At 39.9% G+C, this 20,414-nt stretch overlaps 1 protein-coding gene across 3 annotated transcripts in view; it reads right to left on the bottom strand.

Moving 5' to 3' along the window:
• The window catches only part of wfs1b (Wolfram syndrome 1b (wolframin)), a 42,317-nt gene that overhangs the window by 19,873 nt on the left and 2,030 nt on the right, over positions 1-20,414 (bottom strand). For all 3 annotated transcript variants that reach the window (XM_069925959.1, XM_069925961.1, XM_069925960.1), the window contains one exon: positions 13,911-13,996. In XM_069925959.1, coding sequence (XP_069782060.1) covers positions 13,911-13,996 — 86 coding nt within the window. The remainder of the gene's footprint in view (positions 1-13,910; positions 13,997-20,414) is intronic.

Here is a 20,414-nt window from a genome sequence, read left to right as displayed (position 1 = left end):
TTCTCTCTTGGGTACTGTCTCCTCCATATATCCATAAGTTTCATTTCCTGCATTGATTTAACCATAAATTTGGCTACTTTATTCTTTTTGCTAGTCTTTTGTCCAGTTTTATCCATCTTTGAGTCCAAACTAAGGTTAAAGTCCCCTCCTATCAATATATTCCCTTGCGTATCTACAATCTTCAAAAACTATCTTGCATAAACTTTTGATCCTCTTCATAAGGTGCATATATATTGACCAAATTCCAGAATTCTGAATATATCTGACACTTTATCATTACATACCTCCCTGCTGGATCTATTATTTCCTCCTCTATTTTGATTGGTACATTTTTATTGATTAATATAGCTACACCTCTGGCTTTTGAATTATATGATGCTGCCATTATGTGTCCTACCCAGTCTCTCTTTAATTTGTTATGTTCCACTTCAGTTAGATGCGTTTCCTGCACAAATGCTAAATCTTTTTTTCTTTTTTCAGTAAATTTAATAGCCTCTTCCTTTTAATTTGGTTATGTATTCCATTAATGTTTAAAGTCATATAGTTCAACGTGGCCTTCTCATATCTTGTTTACACCTCATTTCCGCTTCTTCACCACCACCATCCCCCTTTTCAATCTCTCAGTTTTCCCTTTTTAAACTCAATGTATGACAACACTTTTAAAACATAATAGCGGAGGAGCGGGGTTTGGGGATGGCAAGAGTGGGTAAAATGATAAGGAAATCAAGACTGGGTCAGCCATGATATGTAGTAGGTTGTAATGAATGCAGCTGGGAAGGTGGCTATTTTAAAGGAGTATTTAAGAGGGGTTCTGTGGCCCGCAGAAGGTCGCTGGCGTCTTATTAATTTTTTAAATTCTCTCTGTATTGCAGTCAGTTTGTTTACATTCATTGTCTATTTACAGTTCTTTATTTGTTCACATGTATATGCTGCGTACAGTTTTTTTTGCACTACCAATAAGTGGTAATTGTGCCTCGCCCGCAGAAAAAGAATCTGGGTTTTGTGATGTCGTGTATGTACTCAGACAATAAAACAGAAATCTGATCAGAAAAGAAAAAATGTCAACACTATTCAAATGATGGAGCAGGTTCATGAGCTAAATGGCCTAATTCTACTTCATCTTATGGTCTGTCTCTTGGGATTCTTGACCCATTTTACATTTGAACAAAAGAAACAGGACCAACAGTAAGCCATTTAATCCCTCAATGTCCTGGGCTGTATCCACTACCTTTTGGAGAGCTTTATGCATTCCCCTACCAGTCTGTGATGCAGTTGGTCAGCATACTTTCCACCATACCTCTGTAGAAATTTCCCAGGGTTTCTGGTGTCATACCAAACCTCTGCAAACTCTTGAGGAAGTAGAGGGGCTGACGTGCTTTCTTCATGATGCCATTAGTGTGTTGGGTCTAGGAAAGATCCTCCAAGATAGGGACCCCAAGAACTTAAATTTGCTCACCCTCTCCACTCCTGATTTCCCCCCAATGGTTACTGGATTGTATATTTCTCAACCTCTACCGGCACCACCTACGGCTCCTAGAACGCTTCCACCAGCGTTGTCTCCGCTCCATCCTCAACATCCATTGGAGCGCTCACACCCCTAACGTCGAGGTACTCAAGATGGCAGAGGTCGACAGCATCGAGTCCACGCTGCTGAAGATCCAGCTGCGCTGGATGGGTCACGTCTCCAGAATGGAGGACCATCGCCTTCCCAAGATCGTATTATATGGCGAGCTCTCCACTGGCCACCGTGACAGAGGTGCACCAAAGAAAAGGTACAAGGACTGCCTAAAGAAATCTCTTGGTGCCTGCCACATTGACCACCGCCAGTGGGCTGATAACGCCTCAAACCGTGCATCTTGGCGCCTCACAGTTTGGCGGGCAGCAGCCTCCTTTGAAGAAGACCGCAGAGCCCACCTCACTGACAAAAGGCAAAGGAGGAAAAACCCAACACCCAACCCCAACCAACCAATTTTCCCTTGCAACCGCTGCAATCGTGTCTGCCTGTCCCGCATCGGACTGGTCAGCCACAAACGAGCCTGCAGCTGACGTGGACTTTTTACCCCCTCCATAAATCTTCGTCCGCGAAGCCAAGCCAAAGTGGTAATATATCTTATGCGGACACTGCGAGACTGCTGAGTTCGTCCAACCTTTTTGTGTTATTACTTCATTGCTGTTGACTAAGTGCCACCTGCTGATAGTTGTTGAGGTAGATCACCTTGCTCTTTTTGGGCACCAGAATACTGGATGTCCTTCTGATCTCAGAGCATAGCAGCAAGAAGTTAAAAATTACTGCAAAACTCCAGCCAGTTGACCCATATAGGTTTTAAGACCAGAAGACAAAGGAACAGAAATAGACTATTCAGTCCATCAAATCAAAAGCTGATTCATTTTTCCATCTCAGCCCCACTGCCTGGCCTTCTTCCCATAACCTTCACCAATCAAAAAACCTATCATCCTCTGTTTTAAATGACTTGGCCTCCACAGCCAACTGTTGCAAGAAATTCCACAAATTCACTACCCTTTGGCTGAAGAATTTTCTCTGTATCTCTGTTCAAAAGGAACATACTATTTTTTTTCTAAGAATGACAGGTAACGTTAAAGATATTTTGTTCAATTAGAAAAAATGTTTCTCCATTTTAAAACTCTCATTAAACATTTTATAATCAGTGGGTTGGTCCCATCTGGGTTATATTTGGTCTTCCTTGAAGGATTTCAAAACCATAAAGGAGATATACCAGAATGAGTACTTCAATTTGATAGAGTTACTCTCAAAATTGATATTCTCAGGAGCTGAAGATGGGTATCCAGAAATTCACAAAGTATAGGATGGCCAACAATTAGCCTGAAAGAGATTGAGGCTTTTATTTTGAGATGTGACTGCCTGGCAATAATTGTTTGGTTGAGAGTAGAGAAATTTTCACTTTTTTCCCCAGTTGAAAATATATAAATGTTTTAAGAAATTGGAAATGATGATATCTTTCCAAAGGAGAGACAGAGTCGGAGGTGGGTCAAGTGTTTCGTGTTGGTAAGTAGATCTTAGGAGTTTAAAAAGCCGGGGTCATGACTTTGGCCTTTCCACTGAGTAATTGGGAAATTGAGTTAATTGGCAAGGACCAATAAAGGGTGAGTTAGGTAAAGGAGAGGCCCAGTGAGTGAGTAATGTAGTGAAAGAATTGGACTTCAAGGCTTTGACTCGAGAGGCCTCGGCCAAGGAAGTGCTCCCAGTGACTTGGTAAGTTTATTTTAATCAATCTAATTTAAGAGTAGGTTATGGAGGCAGTTGGGGTAGTCCTGTGCTCCAATTGCTGGATGTGGGAGGTCAGGGACAGCGCAGATGTTCTTGATGACTACACCAACAAAAGGTGCATCCAGATGCAACTCCTGGGAGATAGTGTTCGGGTACTGCAGTTGCAGCTGGGTGAACTTCAATCATAAGAAAGGCAGAGGCAATCATAGATTGGAGTTTCATGGAGACAGTCACCCCAAACAGACAGGAGTTAGCTAACTGGGTGATGGTGAGGAAAGAGAAGGTGGGGGAGGGGGGAAGAGACAGACAGTGCAGAGTACCCCTGCAGCCATTCCCCTCAATAATAAGTATATTTTTTTAGATATTATTGGGGGAGGGAAATGACCTACCAGGGAAAAGTCGCAGTGGTCAAGTCTCTGGTATGGGGGCTGGCCCCTTGGCTCAGAAGGGAAAGGGGGGGGGGGGAAAGAGGAGAGCTCTTGTAATTGGGGTATTGCTGGTCAGAGGAGCAGATAGGAGGTTTGCCTCCCAGGTGTCAGGTTCAGGGATGTCTCTGATTGAGTACGCAGCATTCTAGATGGGGAGGGAAAACAGTCAGATCTCATGGTCCATGTGGGAACCAATGATAAGACAGAAGTGGGAATGAGGTCCTGAAGAAAGAATATATAGAGTTAGGAAAAAGTTAAAAAGCAGGACCTTAAGGGTGGTAATCTTGGGACTGCTGCCATAGACTGCTAATTAGACTGCTAATATGCACTACAGAGGGTAGGAATAGGAAGATGTGGCAGATGAATGTGTGGCTAAAGAGTTGAGGCAGGAGTACATATTTGTACATTTGTGGATCTCTTCTGGGGAAGGTCTGACCTATACAAAAGGGACAGACTGCACTTGAACTGGAGGGGGACCAATATTCTGGCAGGCAGGTTTTCTAGAGCTGTTGGGGAGTTTTTAAAGTAGTTCAGGGGGGTGGGGGTTTGGGGTGGTGGTGGGAATCAGAATGAGAGTGCAGAGATTAAGGTGGAAAAGCACTTAGATTTGAAGAGAGCGAGGAACCAGAATGTTAAAGTTAATGAAGGAAGGGGTGGTAAAAGAAGATGGTCATCAAAGGAGTGCATGTGGGGACATTCTCTCAAGTGTATATATTTCAATGCAAGGAGCATTGTAAGAAAGGTGGATGAGCTTAGAGCACGGATTGACACATGGAAATATGATATTGTAGCCATCAGTGAAATTTGGTTGCAGGAGGGACATGGTTTGAAGCTAATTGTTCCAGGGTTCCGTTGTTTTAGACATGATAGAACGGGGGGATAAAAGGTGGAGGAGTCTCATTGTTTTCAAGAGAATACATTACAGCGGTGCTATGGCAGGATAGATTGGAGGGGTCATCAAGAGAGGCTATTTAGGTGGAAATGAGGAATGGGAAAGGCATGAAAACACTAACTATATTATAGACCCTCAATGGGCTGAGGGAATTAGAGGAGCAAATTTGTAAGGAGATGGCAGATATGTGTAATAAACAGAAGGTGGTGATTGTAGGAGATTTTAACTTTCCACACATTGACTGGAACACCCATACTGTAAAAGGGCTGGATGGGTTAGAGTTTGTCAAATATGTTCAGGAAAGTTGTCTAAATCAATATAGAAGAACCAACTAGAGATGGGTCAGTATTAGATCCCCTATTAGGGAACGAGATAGGTCAGGTGACAGAGGTTTGAGTTGGGGAACACTTTGGGTCTAGTGATGATAACACTATTAGTTTTATGTTAATTATGGAGAAGGATAGGGCTGGGCCTAAGGTTGAGATTCTTGATTGGAATACGGCAAATTTTCAGGAGATGCAAAAGGATTTAGAGGGTGTGAATTGGGATCACTTATTTTCAGGAAAGGATGTAACAGATAAATGGAGGATATGCAAAAGGGAAATTTTGTGAGTACAGAATTGGTATGTCCCAATGAGGATTAAAGGAAAGGATAGAAAATATAGGGAGCCTTGGTTTTCAAAGGATATTGGGAATTTGGTTTAGAGGAAGAGGGATTTTTAAAACAGGTATAGACAACAGGGAATAGATGAAGTGCTTGAGGAGTACAAGGAGTGTTTAAAAAAATCTTAAGAAATTAGAAACGCTAAAAGGACAAATGAGGCTGCTTTGGGAGGCAAGGTAAAAATAAATCGAAAAGGGTTTCTACAGGAATATTAAAAGAATAGTGAGGGATAAAATTGGGCCCCTTGAGGATCAGAGAGGTAGACTATGTGAGAAGTCAGAAGAGATGGAGGAAATTTTTTAAATGTTTTTTTTCTTCAGTATTCACTAAGGGAAGTAAGATTGAGCTAGGTGAAGTAAGAAATCTGGTAGTGAGGTCATGGATAACATACAGATTAATGAAGTAGCAGTACTGGCTATTTTAAAAAGAAGAGAGGTGGATAAATCTCTGGGTCCCAACAAGATATTCCCTAGGATCCTGAGGGAGGTTACTGTACAAATAGTGGGGCTTGGACACAAATACTTAAAATGCCAATTGCCTCGAGGGAGGTGCTGGAGGATCTCTCATGTTGTTCTGCTGTTTAAAAAAGGCTCCAAAAGTAAACCGGGTAATTATAGGCCTGTGAGTCTGATGTCAATGGTGGGTAAATTAATGGAAAATGTTCTTAGAGATGTTATATACAATTATTTGGCAAGACAAGGGTTGATTAAGAGTAGTCAACCCAGTTTTATACATGGAAAAACTCGTTTAACAAATCTTAGAGTTTTTCGAGGAGGTGATTAAGAAGGTTGATGAGGAGAAGGCTCAGGATGTTGTCAAAGGCCTTACTAAAGTCCATATTGATAAAGTTCCGCATAAGAGGTTAGTTAGGAAGATTCAAGCATTAGGTATTCATGTTGAAGTCGTGAAATGGATTCAACAATGGTTGGATGGGAGATGCCAGAGAATAGTGGTGGAAAATTGTTTGTCATATATATTAATGATCAAGATAATAGGGTGGTAAATTGGATTAGTAAGTATTCAGATGATATAAAGATTGGTGGTGTTATGAACAGTGAAGAAAGTTATCAAAGCTTCCAGTGGGATATAGGCCTGTTAGAAGAGAGGGCTGAAAGATGGCAGATGGTATTTAATACTGATAAACGTGAGGTGCTATGTTTTGGTTGGACTAATCAACAAAGATCATACACGTTAAATGGTAGACAATTAAGGAATCAGTAAAACAAAGGAATTTAGGAATTCTGGTACATAATTCCCCAAAAGCTGAGTCACATTTAGATAGGGTGGCGAAAAAAACTTCTGATATATTGGCCTTCATAAATCAGAGTACTGAATACAGGAGTTGGGATGTAATGTTGAAGTTGTATAAGGCATTAGTGAGGCCAAATTTGGAATATTGTGTGCAGTTTAGGCTGCCGAATTATAGGAAGAATATAAACAGAATAGAGAGAGTAGAGATGAGATTTACAAGAATGTTGCCTGGGTTTCAGAGTTTAAGTTACAGGGAAAGGTTGAGAAGGCTGGGATTTTATTGCCTGGAACATAGAAGATTGAGAGGTGATTTTATAGAGGTATTTAAAAGTATGATGGGGACAGATAGAGTCAATGTGGATAGGCTTTTTCCATTGAGAGTGGGGAGATTCAAACAAGAGGACATGGATTGAGATTGAAGGGGGAAAAGTTTAGGGGAAACATGAGGGGGAATTTCTTCACTCAGAGGGTGGTAGGAGTATGGAATGAGCTTCTGGCCAAAGTGGTAGATGTGGGCTTGATTTTAATATTTAAGGAAAAGTTGGATAGATATATGGACGAGAGAGGTGTGAAGGGTTATTGGCCGGGTTCGGGTCAATGGGACTAGGTGGGAAAAGGTGTTCAGCATGGAATAGAAGGGCTGAACTGGCCTGTTTCTGTAATTGTTATATAGTTATACATTTTTATTTTCCAATGTACTCTGCCTCCCCTTACTTAAAACTTTGGCATGCAGCAAGTCAATCATTACTACAGTATCACATTGCATAGACTTGCAAACCAAGACATTATCAGATTGCTGTGCCATTTTAAACATATTGTGTCATGAAGTTCTGTCCCTAAACAGGGATAAAGTTTGCTGATTTAAAAACAAATTTAGTTAACACAGTCAATAATGTGGATGGAGTCAGAAATGCCTCATCTTGTGCTCGTAAAATTGTCACAGAAAAAAATTAATTTCAATGACACTTCATCCAATTCAGAAGCAAGAAAGGGAAATTAGAAAATAAAACAGAAATATTCACAAGATTAGAGAGCACCTGCACAGAGAAAAAGGTTATATAACCTTTTTATAGTACAGAAACAGGCCATCTCAGCCCCTCTGGCCCGCACCAATTTAAGTGATCTCCTCTTGTCCCACCTACCTGCTCCCTGTCCATAACCCTCCAATCCCCTCACATCCATGCACTTATCCAAACTTCTCTAAAATGACAAAATTGACCCTGCTGCAACAACCTCTTCCGGAAGGTCATTCCACTCAGCCACCACTCTGAGTGAGGAAGCTTCCTCTCAAGTTATTTTTAAACTTTTGCCCCCTAACCCTTAACTTATGACCCCTCGTTCCAATCTCACTTCCCTCAAGGGGAAGAGCCTATTCGCATCTACTCTATCTATCCCCCTCAATTTTAAATACTTCTATCAAATCCCCCCTCAACCTTCTACACTCCCAGTCTACTCAATCTTTCTTTGTATTCTAGATACTGCAATCCAGGCAATATTTTAGTAAATCTTCTCTGTATCACGTCTACCTTATTGATATTCTTTGAAGCATATCATAGGTCCAGAGACTCCCGCAGCAATCTTGACATTGCTTCCTCACACCCAGCTTTAAGAAATCCAAACTATTCTCCTATATTCACTAATAATGATAAGTTTATTGTTAATATACACATGTACATTGAAATTCTTGTTTGCTGCTGTCAGGTACTTTGTAAACTAAAGATCCTATAGTATACATTAAATTACAAAACAGAATAAAAAGATAATAAATAGACAAGGTAGGCAATAATATTCAGTTGCAATAGACCAAGAAATAACATGGGATTTCAATGTTGCAGTCAGGTCTGTGTGTGGTCCTGGAGTAGTTTGTGATCAAGGTAGCAAAGGGAGGTTCCTAATGGGGGAAAAAATGTTTTGAACCCAGAGGAGCTGGACTTGGGCTTCTGTACCTTCTTCCTGATGGTAGCAGCAAAAAGAGGTTGTGATCACAGTCATGGAAGTCCTTTATGATGTTGGCTGCTTTCTTGAGGCCACAGTTCACAGAGATTACTTCAATGGACAGGAGGTTGGATCCTGTCATGGATGGCCATATTTGCTACCTTCTGCATATCTGGGCACTCCATTTACCAAACCAGGCTGTGATGCAGCCAATCAGAATGCATTCCACAGGGCATCTGTGGAAGTTTGATAGAATATTCAATGACATGCCAAACATCTTCAGACATCTTTGAAAGTTGAGGCATTGGTGTCCCTTCTTCATAGTTGCCTCGATGTGTAGGGTCCAGGAGAGGTTCTCTGACATGCGGAGTCTAAAGAACTTGAAGGTACAAAATCCTTTCCATCTCTGTCCCATCTATGCAAGCACGAATGCTTCCAGTGTCTGCTTTCCAAGCACACTGTGGCAGATTGTCACAGAATCAAGCAAGCAAGGGGACTGAGAGTTGTAACACTATCAAGGCTGGTGCTCCAAAAGATCCTCTTGGACATGGCTAAGAGTTTACACTGTTTAAATTGATATCAATAAAAATGTTGCAAAAGAATCTCCAACCAGAAAGAATGAACATTGTATATAATATTGTGCCATTTTGTTTTAATTAAAATGAACTTGTTAACTAGGACATCAAGACAAAAGCAGTCGGAGCTGATGCAATTAGCAGTCGTGCTGTTGGTGTAGATCCACAGGGAGAGGAGACACAACACTCCTGTCCAGGGCTCTACTGCTCAGTCAAATGACTGACAGCTTTGTATAGGCTTTGAAGAGCCTATGAAAGGAGTGGACGCTGGCATATTTTAAAATCCTGCAACTGTGGGGTCTGGGTCCAAGATGGTGCCACTTGTGTCCTGCAGCAGTCCCAACAGGTTACAGACTCTGGGGAAGTAGAGGTCTAGCACAGAGAAAATGGGAAGAACACTCCCGTTTAAGGATAAGCAGAGCAGATGACTCTATGGGAAGGTGACCACTGTGGTGGACCAGTGAGGGGATCTGAAACTGAAGAACGCATACTGTTGGTGATCTGAAGCAAGGAACCCAAGGAGGCTGCAGGTGACTACAGTCAAAGGACTGCAGACTGCTGGAGTCTGGCTCGAGTCCAGCTGAAGGGTACTAGGTATTGGAACCAGGATGTGAGAGAGGGCCAAGGACACTGAAGGCTTCCTGATTAGGTCAGAGGTTTTGATCGGGAACTCAGGTTGTCAATGGTTTGCACTGGTCTGTGTGGTTGCAGAAATGCTGGAGACATATCCAGGGACATTCAGTGACTCTGGGAGGGCTCTCTTTTGTTTCTATTTCTCTGACTGTAAGGGGCGCTGGACAATTTCTACTGCTGATGAATCTTTGTCTGCCTTGTGGCAGACTGAAGTCAATTTTGTGTAATATTACACCTGCCAAAGTCCCTTGAATTCTCCTGTCAACATGGAAATTAATACCAAGGTTTGGGTCCAACTTCTTGTGAAATGCTGCACCTCTGATAATGCAGTACTTACTGCAATGATGATAATGTTAAACCAGCCAAAATATTTTAAACAGAAATGTACACAAAACAAGACCATTCCTTAATGGAATCAATAGTTAACTCCCACAAGACCAGGAGTATTCAAATCATGTAATTGAAACTGAGATAGCATAACAGTTGCTTTAAACCAGCTGTGCCAGGAATGTAATACATTTGAGTTAGGTTTTTTGTAAAAAAAATCTTAAGAAGGGTCTGGAAAAAATATGGCTTCTTTACTTTTCTGACTGACAAACCTCTATGCCAACAATTTGTGCACAGGACGCAAAATTTAATTTTCATTCACCTTACTTTCAGAATTCTGCACATTGCTTTCTTAGGTCTTCTGATCAATCTCTTATTTGCAGGATCTAATGGGTTCAGTGGTTTTAAAAAAAACTTTTTAAGATTTTCAAATTACATAATATATAAAAACAAAAACAAAGTAAACTAAACACTAAAAAAAACACACACCCTCTCCCCCCCCCCTCGCAAGGGGAGCTAAAAAAAAACCCATATCAAATAATTACCAACTAAACTATACAATATTTAAAATATTTCTAAACCCATACATTCCAAATAAGGTGACCACATCTGAACAAATAAAAAATAATTTTCATGCAAATTATATGTTATTTTTTCCATATATATGCAAGATCTCAATTCATTATGCCAACGAACTATAGTAACTTCTACATTATATTTCCAAGTAATCACAACACATTTTCTTAACACTGATATTGCTAAACGAACAAAAGCTATCTGAAACTTATCCAAACCCAAACCAGTCAGTGAAACAGTAAAATGGTAATTTAATCTTAAATAATTTTTAAAAAAAATACACTAATTTTTTTTCCAAAATGGCTGAACTTTATCATAAAAGCAAACTGCATGTAAAAATGTTCCAGTATGTAATCCACATCTAAAACATCAGCCCGAATTACTAAATCCATATTTCTTCAATTTCTCAGGAGTCAAATACAATTGATGTGAAAAATTATAATTAACCAAACTATATCTTATATTAAGCAAAGAAAGATAGAGTTCCGTTGAATGTGACTTCATATCAACCAATTTCTTTATTAAATGTAGATTATAAAATACCTAAATTTTAGCAAACAGACTTGCTAAATATTTGCCTCAGTTAGTACATGTTGATCAAGCAGGTTTTATTAAGAATAGCTATGCTTTCGATAATATTCTTAGATTGATAACGTTGGTTGTCGTGCTTGACGTGGAAAAAGCATTTGATCAGGTTGAGTGGAATTTTTTATTTAAGGTGTTGGAGAAATTTAATTTTGGATTTTTTTTTACTGGTTGGGTTAATGCATTATATAAAAATCCAGTTGCTAGGGTGGTGACGAATGGCCAAACTTCTTTGCCATTTCATTTAGCATGACCAACATGCCAAGGTTGTCCATTGTCACCAACCTTATTTGGTGCAATAAGACAAAATGATCATATTAAAAGGATAAAAATTTCAGATGATTAATTTATTTCCTGATGATGTATTGATTTATTTGACACATCCAGAACAATCTTTGAAACATTTACAAAAATGCTTGGAACAATTTGGTGTGTTATCTGGGTATAAAGTAAATTGGAACAAAAGTGAAATATTACCAATTTTGGATGGGAATTATGATGAGTGTAAATAGATTATGAAATTATGATGGTCTGATAAAATTAAATATTTAGGAGTAATTGTGGATGTGAATGATCAATCTTTATATAAATTAAATTATGTACTGTTATTGAAAAAGATTAAGATGGATTTGATTAAGTGAAAAGATCTTCCGTTAACATTGATAAGTCTGGTAAATTGTATTAAGATGAATATCTTTCCACATATTCAATATCTATTTCAGTCAATCCCATGTTCACTCCCAAAAGTATTTTTTCAATATTTGAATATGGTGGTGAGGAAATTTTTATGGAAGGGAAAGTTAGTGAGAGTAGCATTACAGAAATTGATGTGGAAATGTGCTTTAGGAGGACTTCAACTACCTCATTTTCAAAATTATTATGAAGCTGCACAATTAAAGTTTGTTAATAGAATGATGAATATTATGCAATCCCCTAGTTGGGCTGAAGTTGAATTAGCTTGTATTTCTGAATTTCAGGTTCATCAGTTTATATTTAAGTGGAATTCCTGTTTATTACAGGGATATAATATGCCAGTATTAAAACATATATTAGGGGTTTGGAATAAAAGGAATTTAGTTATAGGTATGAGGGGTAAGTTATCAATTCAAACTCCATAATATCAAAATAATGAATAATATTTTCTATGAATTATAGGTATTTAAAGGTATGGCATTCTGAGGGTATAAAAGTGATTCAGGATTGTTTTGAAGAAGGACCATTTTTTCTTTTAATCGACAGAGAAAAATTTGGAATACGATTTTAATTATTTCAATAAGAAACAATTCTTATTTGTGTACTATCAAGTTCAAGCTTTGATAAGGGACAAAAATGGAAAGGAAATGAAACTACCTGAATTAACAAAGTTTGAGTTTTTGATTTATCATACATTAAAAAAAGGGTTTTATTTCTAATATGTATGTGTTATTACAAGATGGTATGGATAAACCAAATTTAGAGAAATCTAGAAATAAATAGGAAAGTGATTTATCTTATGATATACCTCAGGAGGATTGGGAGGTTATGTATCATGAAGGGGAAGCTTTCATTTTTCTAAACGTAATTGTTGATTTTGATTTAGTTGCACTTCATGATACCCAACTATTGCTGCTGTTAATGTGAGGACCAACCAACTGGAGTTTTTGCAGATATTTTCAACCTCTCGTTGCAATGCTCTGAAGTCCACACCTCAGGTGTGCTTCAGGTGGACAGCCATCATACCAGCACTCAGTAAGAACAAGGGGACCTGCCTCAATGACCACCTGCTTCTATCCATAATGATGGTGCCTGGAGAGGTAGTGCAGTACCTAATCAATTCCTGTCTGGGGAAGGACTTGGACCCATTTCAATGAGCCTACTGACTTAACAGGTCAACAGCAGGTGCCATTTTACTGCCCTCCACTCAGCGTTAGATCACAACATCAGGCTGTTGTTCATTGATACAGCTCGGCACTTAACACCATCATTCAAGTAAAACTAATAATCAAACTCAGGGATCCTGGACTTCCTCACAATGACATATACCAATCAGCATGGATTGGCAACCACCTCCTCCTTGCTGATCGTCACAACAGAGACACCTCAAGGTTGTGCACTTAGTCCTCTGCTCTATTTCGAGATTGTGTTGCCATATTAGATGACAATGCAATTGATAAGCTTGCTGAAAGTACCACTGTTGTTGGCCAAAAAATGGGTAATGATGAATATAGGATAGTGATTGAGGCTGGTTGTGAGGTGCCAAACAAGAATCTTGCTCTCAATTTATTATTAATTTTGTGTTCTTTTGGAAGGGGAGGTGGCAGGGCCATGCACCAGTCTTCAATGGCAGATGGCTAGTATCTTAAAGTTCTGGGAGCATTGGAGGACCTCTCCTGGAGCCAACAAATTAAGGCAACTGTGAAAAAGATGCACCGATGCCTTTATTTTCTATGGTCCTACGGCATTTGGCTTGTTGTCTAATGCTCGATCAAATTTTCACAGGTGAACTGTGGTTGCATCACACCTTGGTTTGAAAATTCAAGTACCCAGGAAAGCCGAAGGCTGCAGAAGGTAGAACATCTCTCAAGTCCATCACGAGCACTGATGCCCAATCCATTGACAGAGTGAAATTGGAACTCTAAAATTATGATTGATAGGTGAAATTCAAGCCGCATGGATAACTCCATAATCATAAATGTTTGACTCTTCCCTTTCTTTTCAATTTTTGTAAAGTATGTCAATATTAATTACAAAAAGATTATAGTTATTTACTAAATCTATCTGGATTACTAACTTTCTTTGGGCAAAGTTCTAATTGTACCTCAGTCTGTGCTGTTGCATCACCAGCTCCAGCTTTCTGTTTTTGTTCCTCTATTGATGGCTCTTGTTCCTCATTTACTGGTTTCACTGAAGAAAAATAACAGATCAACAGAATCACATTAATTTCATATATTTTTTTAGCTTTCTTCAATCTGAGGTTGGGCATGTATTAAAAACAAGTTAAACAAAGCATACCAGATTGCAAAGATGCTCTCTAATCAGGAGATCTAGTTGCAAATCGTGGATTAACTTGAGTCAGTAGTGAATGATGACAATACACTGCAATTTTTTTCACTTCAAGGAAGGTGATGAAATGTTTTGAGAAGCTGGTGTTTTAAAAAAAAAGACATACAGCACAGAAACAGGCCATATTAGCCCACGAGTCCATGCCACCCAATTTACAACCCATTAACTGACAACCCCGGTCTGTTTTGAAAGGTGGGAGATATCTGGAGACCGCAGAGAAAACCCACACAGACATGGGGAGAATGGACAAACTCCTTACAGACAGGGTTGGAAATGAACCCTGATCCGGTTCAAATCGCTGGTGCTGTAAAGACATTTCTCTAACCACTACGCCAACTGTGCCACCCTGTCAGCATATCAGCTCCTGTCTGAGCAGTGAGATACATTCCAGTTCGACTAGCGTAGTAACAGGTCTACAGTGGATGCCATTTCACTGGCTCCTCACAAAGCCCTGGACAGCAAAGATGTATACATCAGGATGCTTTTTATCAAGTTTGTCATTTAACACCATAATCCTCTTAGAACTTATTCAGCAAACTCCAAGACCAGGGAGTTAACACACCACTGTGTAATTGAATCATGGATTTCCTCACCTCCAAATTGCAATCAGAGAAGATTGGTGAGAACATCTCCTCCACAATTTCCATTAGTATCAGAGCACCACAGGGCTGTGTTCTTACTCACCTGCTCTACTCACTTTACACCTACGACTGTGTTGCTTGGAACAACAATAACACCATCTACAAATTTGCCAACAATACCATGGTAGTGGGTTGGTTGTTTAAAGAGGGTAATGAGTCAGTGTACAGGAAGGAGATTGAAAACTTGGCTGAATGATGTACCAACAACAACCTTGTACTCAATTACTTCAGGAAAGGAAAGCCAGAGGTGTACAATCCAGTGATCATAGGGGGAAATCAGAGGTGGAGAGGGTGAGCAAATATAAATTCCTGTGAGCCACTATCTCAGAGAACATTTCCTGGACCCAACACACTTATGTCATCCTGAAAAAACATGACAGTGCCTCGACTTCCTCATGAGTTTGTGAAGGTTTGGAATTACATCTGACGCCTTGGCAAGCTTGTACACGTGTAGTGGAAAGTGTGCTGACAGCTGCATCACAACCTGGTATGGGAGCACCAGTACCTCTCAGCTGAAATCCCTGCAAAATATAGTGGACACATCCCAGTACATCACAGGCAAAACTCTCCCCACCATCGAGAAAATATACATGGAATGCTGGCATCAGAGAGCAGCAGCATACATCAAGGATCCACACCACCCAGGGTATGCTCTGCTCTCACTGCTGCCATCAAGAAAGAGGTATAGATGCCACAAGACCTGTACCACCAGGTTCAGGAACAGTTGCCTCCACCATCAGACACCTCAACAACAAACTTTAGCAGAGACTCATTTAAGGACTATTACTTTGCATGTTATTTATGACTGAATAGTTATGTTTTTTCTGCTTTGCACAGTTTACATTTATTTTTGTTTACATTTCTCTCTTCTGTATACATATTTTTTTTTGAGTACAGTTTTTTGCACTACCAATATGTTGAAATTCTGCCAGGCCCGCAGGAAAAAGAATCTCAGGGATGCATGTGGTATCATGTATGTACTGTCAATACATTCAAGTTTGGTTTTTTTTTACTTAGTAGCTGAACTTCAAATAGACATTTCAGTAGAAAGCATAAAAAACAAAGTTTCCCTTAAAACACAAGTGAAAAGAATATGTGAGGATGTGAGTGAATGGATAAACAACACGGTGGATCAAAAAACTACTTAGTTTAATTAGCATAATTTTGTGGATTATGAGATGACTGATGAGACTTTCTCTCCTCAAATGAGGCTTTGAATAATTTATTTTGTTTGCCTGTTAATCTGTTCCCAGCACAAAACTTGGAATAATGTAGTTTTAAGGCACGTGAATGGCATGACCTGTCCAACGAAGCAAACTCAGCGAAATTCAGGCTTAATTGCTACAGATGTTGGCTTGGGAAACAACACTGATATTGGTGATAAAAGGTTTTGCTGGCAGTTGAAAACAATTGAAAACTGCATTATAGATATTGATCCTTGCTGGGAAGCATCTCCCATGATATGAGAAGTGGTCTGAATTTTTTGGCATGAATCTTTACCATCAGAGGGTGTTACTGAATTGTGGGTCAGGTTAGTCATGGATCTTTATCTTACAGATGGTACATGTACAACCTAGCCTCTCATATGCTCAGAAAGAAAATTGATGATGGCCCGGAGCTCTGATTGAGCCCATGCAAAGGGTACAGAAAAGATTTACCAGGATACTGCCTGGATTACATGGTATGAGCTATGGGAAGAGGTTGGACATACTTGGGTTGTTTTCTTTGAATCATCAAAAATTAAGGGGAGGCCTGATAAAAAATTATAAAATGATCAGAAGCACTGATAGTGCAGACGGCTACAATCTTTTTCACAGAACAAAATTATCACATACTAGAAGGCAGGCTTTTCAGGTGGGGATGTGAAGTGAAAGTTTTTCTTTTCACAGAGAATGGTAGGTGCTTTAGACAGACTGCTAGGAATAATGGCGGAAGTAGATACTACAGTATCTGAAAAGATACTGTTAAGGAGACTGCAAAAAATAGGTCATATATCATGCCCTAGCAGCAGAGTCTTAGTTTAATTTAGGCATCCTATCTTGCAAAGCCTAACCACCAAAGTTCTGAAAATTGACCCCTGTTCTTGGCACTCAGTGGAGTATAGCCATGAGTATTTAACAACATTGAGGTATTCTTCTTGTTGTGTCAGCAAGTTGCTGAGCTCAGTGATCTTTCCACTCCATTCATTCATTAGGCCATGGATTTTCTGCTTTCAGGTGACTGTAGAACAGTTTTTTTTTCTCTCGAGGAGTGGTAGACCTTCCAACACAGTAATGCCTTATATGGGCAGTTCATTAGCTCCTTACTCTGATTACCCCCATCATACCAGTCCTGCTTCTCTTGTGGAAAAGCAATGAATTTTGCTATAGATGCAAATTATGGAGGAAATTCAAGCAGCAAAAAAAATTGTTCACTCTGACTTCTGTTAGCTGGGAGTTATCAAGATTTGTGCGAGGTATTGTCAGAGAAAAGCTAATGGAGACCAGATTAGACGCTGATCAATCCACCAAACAGGATAATTGAGCAATTAAAAAGCAAGCAGAACACTTCCATAAATAAAACTATTCACAGATTAACTTAGATTTTGAGAAATTGACAAGAATCCACAAAGTTTACTGAGCTCATGGTGCTCAAGGAAATGCTTTGATGTCAACACAAGATTGGCTAGGAAACAGAAAACTGAACCCACAACCAAATAACTTATAACTTATTTAATCAAATGGTTCTTACAATATTTGTTGAGCTTTACTGTACATGGGTAATGAATCAGAATATAGGATGGAGATTGTGTCATGCCAAAAGTACAATCTTGCTCTCAATGTCAGCAAGAAGCTTATTGTGAACCTTAGGAAAGGGAGATCGAAGGACCATGCCATGTCTTCAATTGGCAGAGGTTGGAGAGGGAAAGGCTATTGTCCCCCATCTAGACAACCTTTTACAGGAGCATAATTGAGATCGTCCTGCCTGGCTGCATTATTGCGTGCTACGGTACCAGCAAAGCATCAAACTGGAAGTCGATATAGGGATCATTAAAGCAGCCAAGAAGATCTGGGGTCTTGTCTCCCTTTCCTCCATTGATGATATTTACTGGGATCTTTGCTAAAAACGGCTCAAATTGTAGAAGACCCTTTCCATCAAGCACACAGCATTTTTGACTCACTATCATCTTGAAGCAGGTACATAAGCATCAAAATCAAGACTGCCAGGTTTGTTCCAGAAGGTGGAGATTGATGAGCACCATCTGTTAACTGAGAAAATCATCCTAAAATATTTATATTTAGAATTATGTCTTGTGTGATTATTATGCACTGTGTATTGTATGTACTGGGTCTAGAGAAATGCTGTTTTTTTTGGGTTGTACATGTAGTTAGATTTTGGTGATATGTAATTACACCACTACGTCACCAGGGGTCATCCTGGTGACCTTGTACATAAAGCAGTCCAGAGCTACAGTCTATCCTTCCAGGTGTGTCTTGCAGAGAGACAAGACCTCTTAATGTACATATTAGTTTATTAAAGCTGTTTTATACTTGCACTGCTCGTGTGGATATTGTCAGTACAACTTAATAAACTAATATCATAGCTACTAGGATGGAAGCTGCTTCTGCTCCAACGTGCATTCCTGACCACCTGGAGATTCTTCCTAAGGAATGGAATCCGGGGATGACCAGCACACACATGCATCCGAGGACAGAGACGGCGAGGGTCATGGTGGAATAGTGTTCTGATGTATCAGCAGCCACTGTTATAAAATGCCTCCAACCCATCTTCAGCATATTTGGATACCCAAACTATATACACACAGACAGGGGTGCTGCATTCATGAGTGCAAAAGTACAGCAGTACTTGCACGAAAGAGGGATTGGCCACAGTCTCCTCTCACAGAAAGAACAAAAAGTTGAAGAGTGCAGCACTTCCAGTTCGAGAACAGTTCTTCCCCTGACCACCCACCTCCCCCTCTAAAGAGCTATCAGACTTCTCCTGAACCTCACCTAACTACCTTAAACTTTTCCAGGATCACCAAAAGATCTTTATGCACAATGGAAACACTTTTTTTTCCCTTGCTCTAACTTCCTCTGTGAATATTTATTCATCTATCCCAACACCCAACCCCAACCAACCAATTTTCCCCTGCAGCCGCTGCAACCGTGTCTGCCTGTCCTGCATCGGACTTGTCAGCCACAAATGAGCCTGCAGCTGACGTGGACTTTTACCCCCTCCATAAATCTTCGTCCGCGAAGCCAAGCCAATTAAGAAGAAAGAAGAAGATCGTTTGATATTTATCATCTCTAACCACATCAAGTTTGCCGATGTAACAATAATATTATTTGGGGATAATTTATAAGATTTAGAATAGGTCACATACATACACACATTTTAAAACAGATCTTATTTGAAAGACTAAAGAATTCACATTGCAAGATCTCTGAAGAATATAAGCACCTTTCACACGTAGGTGTTAATTGAACTGACTTCATAAAATGCTTGACCATTGTCTTGCTGGAGTCATGTTGTCTATCAGTACCCTTTCAAAGTAATCACAGAAAGGTCACTCCTGGATTTTGTTTATCTAACAACAGATGGGAGCAGAAGAAAGAACTGTTGTTTTGCTGGAGAAGGTGGGAGTTTTGCAAGACACGAGTCACATGCTCTCTTTGGAGTTTCAATTGGAGGAGAGAGAGTGTTGAGTTAACAGCTCAGTCAGTCAGTGTGTGGGATACTGATAAGTAACTGAAAAGTGTAATCCAGGGAAAACTGTTTGAAACTGATGAAAGCAAGTTCCAGAGCAGTAGATGGCTGGAAGTGCTATCTATCTGATGTTTCTCTTGAAATAGAGGAAAGAATGGAACTCTGTGGTAGCTTGAAGAAAGAGGTTACCATCTAGAAGACCCTGATGAGGCAAGTTTCATCAGCGAGACCCTGAGGTGACTAGTGGTGGTACCTCAGTTGTGGAAATCCTGGAGCAACAAATATCTCTCTCTGCAAACTCTACAAGAACCTTCCTGAGCGGTAAACATTTACCTTTCAAGCACCAAGCCTGGTGAACTTAATACATGTTAAATTCTGTGCACAGTATGGTGATTGCCTGCAACCAGAGAACTTGGAAGAAGGAGAAGTGAGATTGAACTGTGAACCACAGCACTCTTCTTGAATTTACACACACATTGCATAACATGCGCTTGGAATTAGAAGGGGGTTAATTTGGGTTAGTGAAGTATAGAGTTAAGTTAATGTTTGACTCTCTTTTCATGTTTGAAGTTGATTAAAAATAACTTTTGTTTTGAAAGCCACTTGTCTTGGTGAATGTCTATTGCTGCTGGGTTTTGGGGTCCTTTGGGCTCGTAACAGTGACGACACTGACTGTGGTGGACTTGATCAATAAGAATGACGAGTTAGCGTACAGAGATGAGGTGCAGTCGCTAACCGTCTGGTGCACAGCCAACCTGTATCTGAATGTAAAAAAACAAAAGAGATGGTTGTCCACTTCAAGAAGGGCCGGGGCGGGGGGGGCCATACTTCGCTGACCATTGAGGTCATAAAGAGTATCAAGTTCCTTGGCATGCACTTGGGGGAGAACCTCACATGGTCCCTTAACACCAGTTCCATAGCCAAGAAAG

This window comes from Narcine bancroftii, chromosome 3 (genome assembly GCF_036971445.1).
Source record: "Narcine bancroftii isolate sNarBan1 chromosome 3, sNarBan1.hap1, whole genome shotgun sequence".
Lineage (NCBI taxonomy): Eukaryota > Metazoa > Chordata > Chondrichthyes > Torpediniformes > Narcinidae > Narcine > Narcine bancroftii.
The sequence above is the reverse complement of the archived record's forward strand: the minus strand, read 5'-3'. Positions and strand labels throughout refer to the sequence as shown.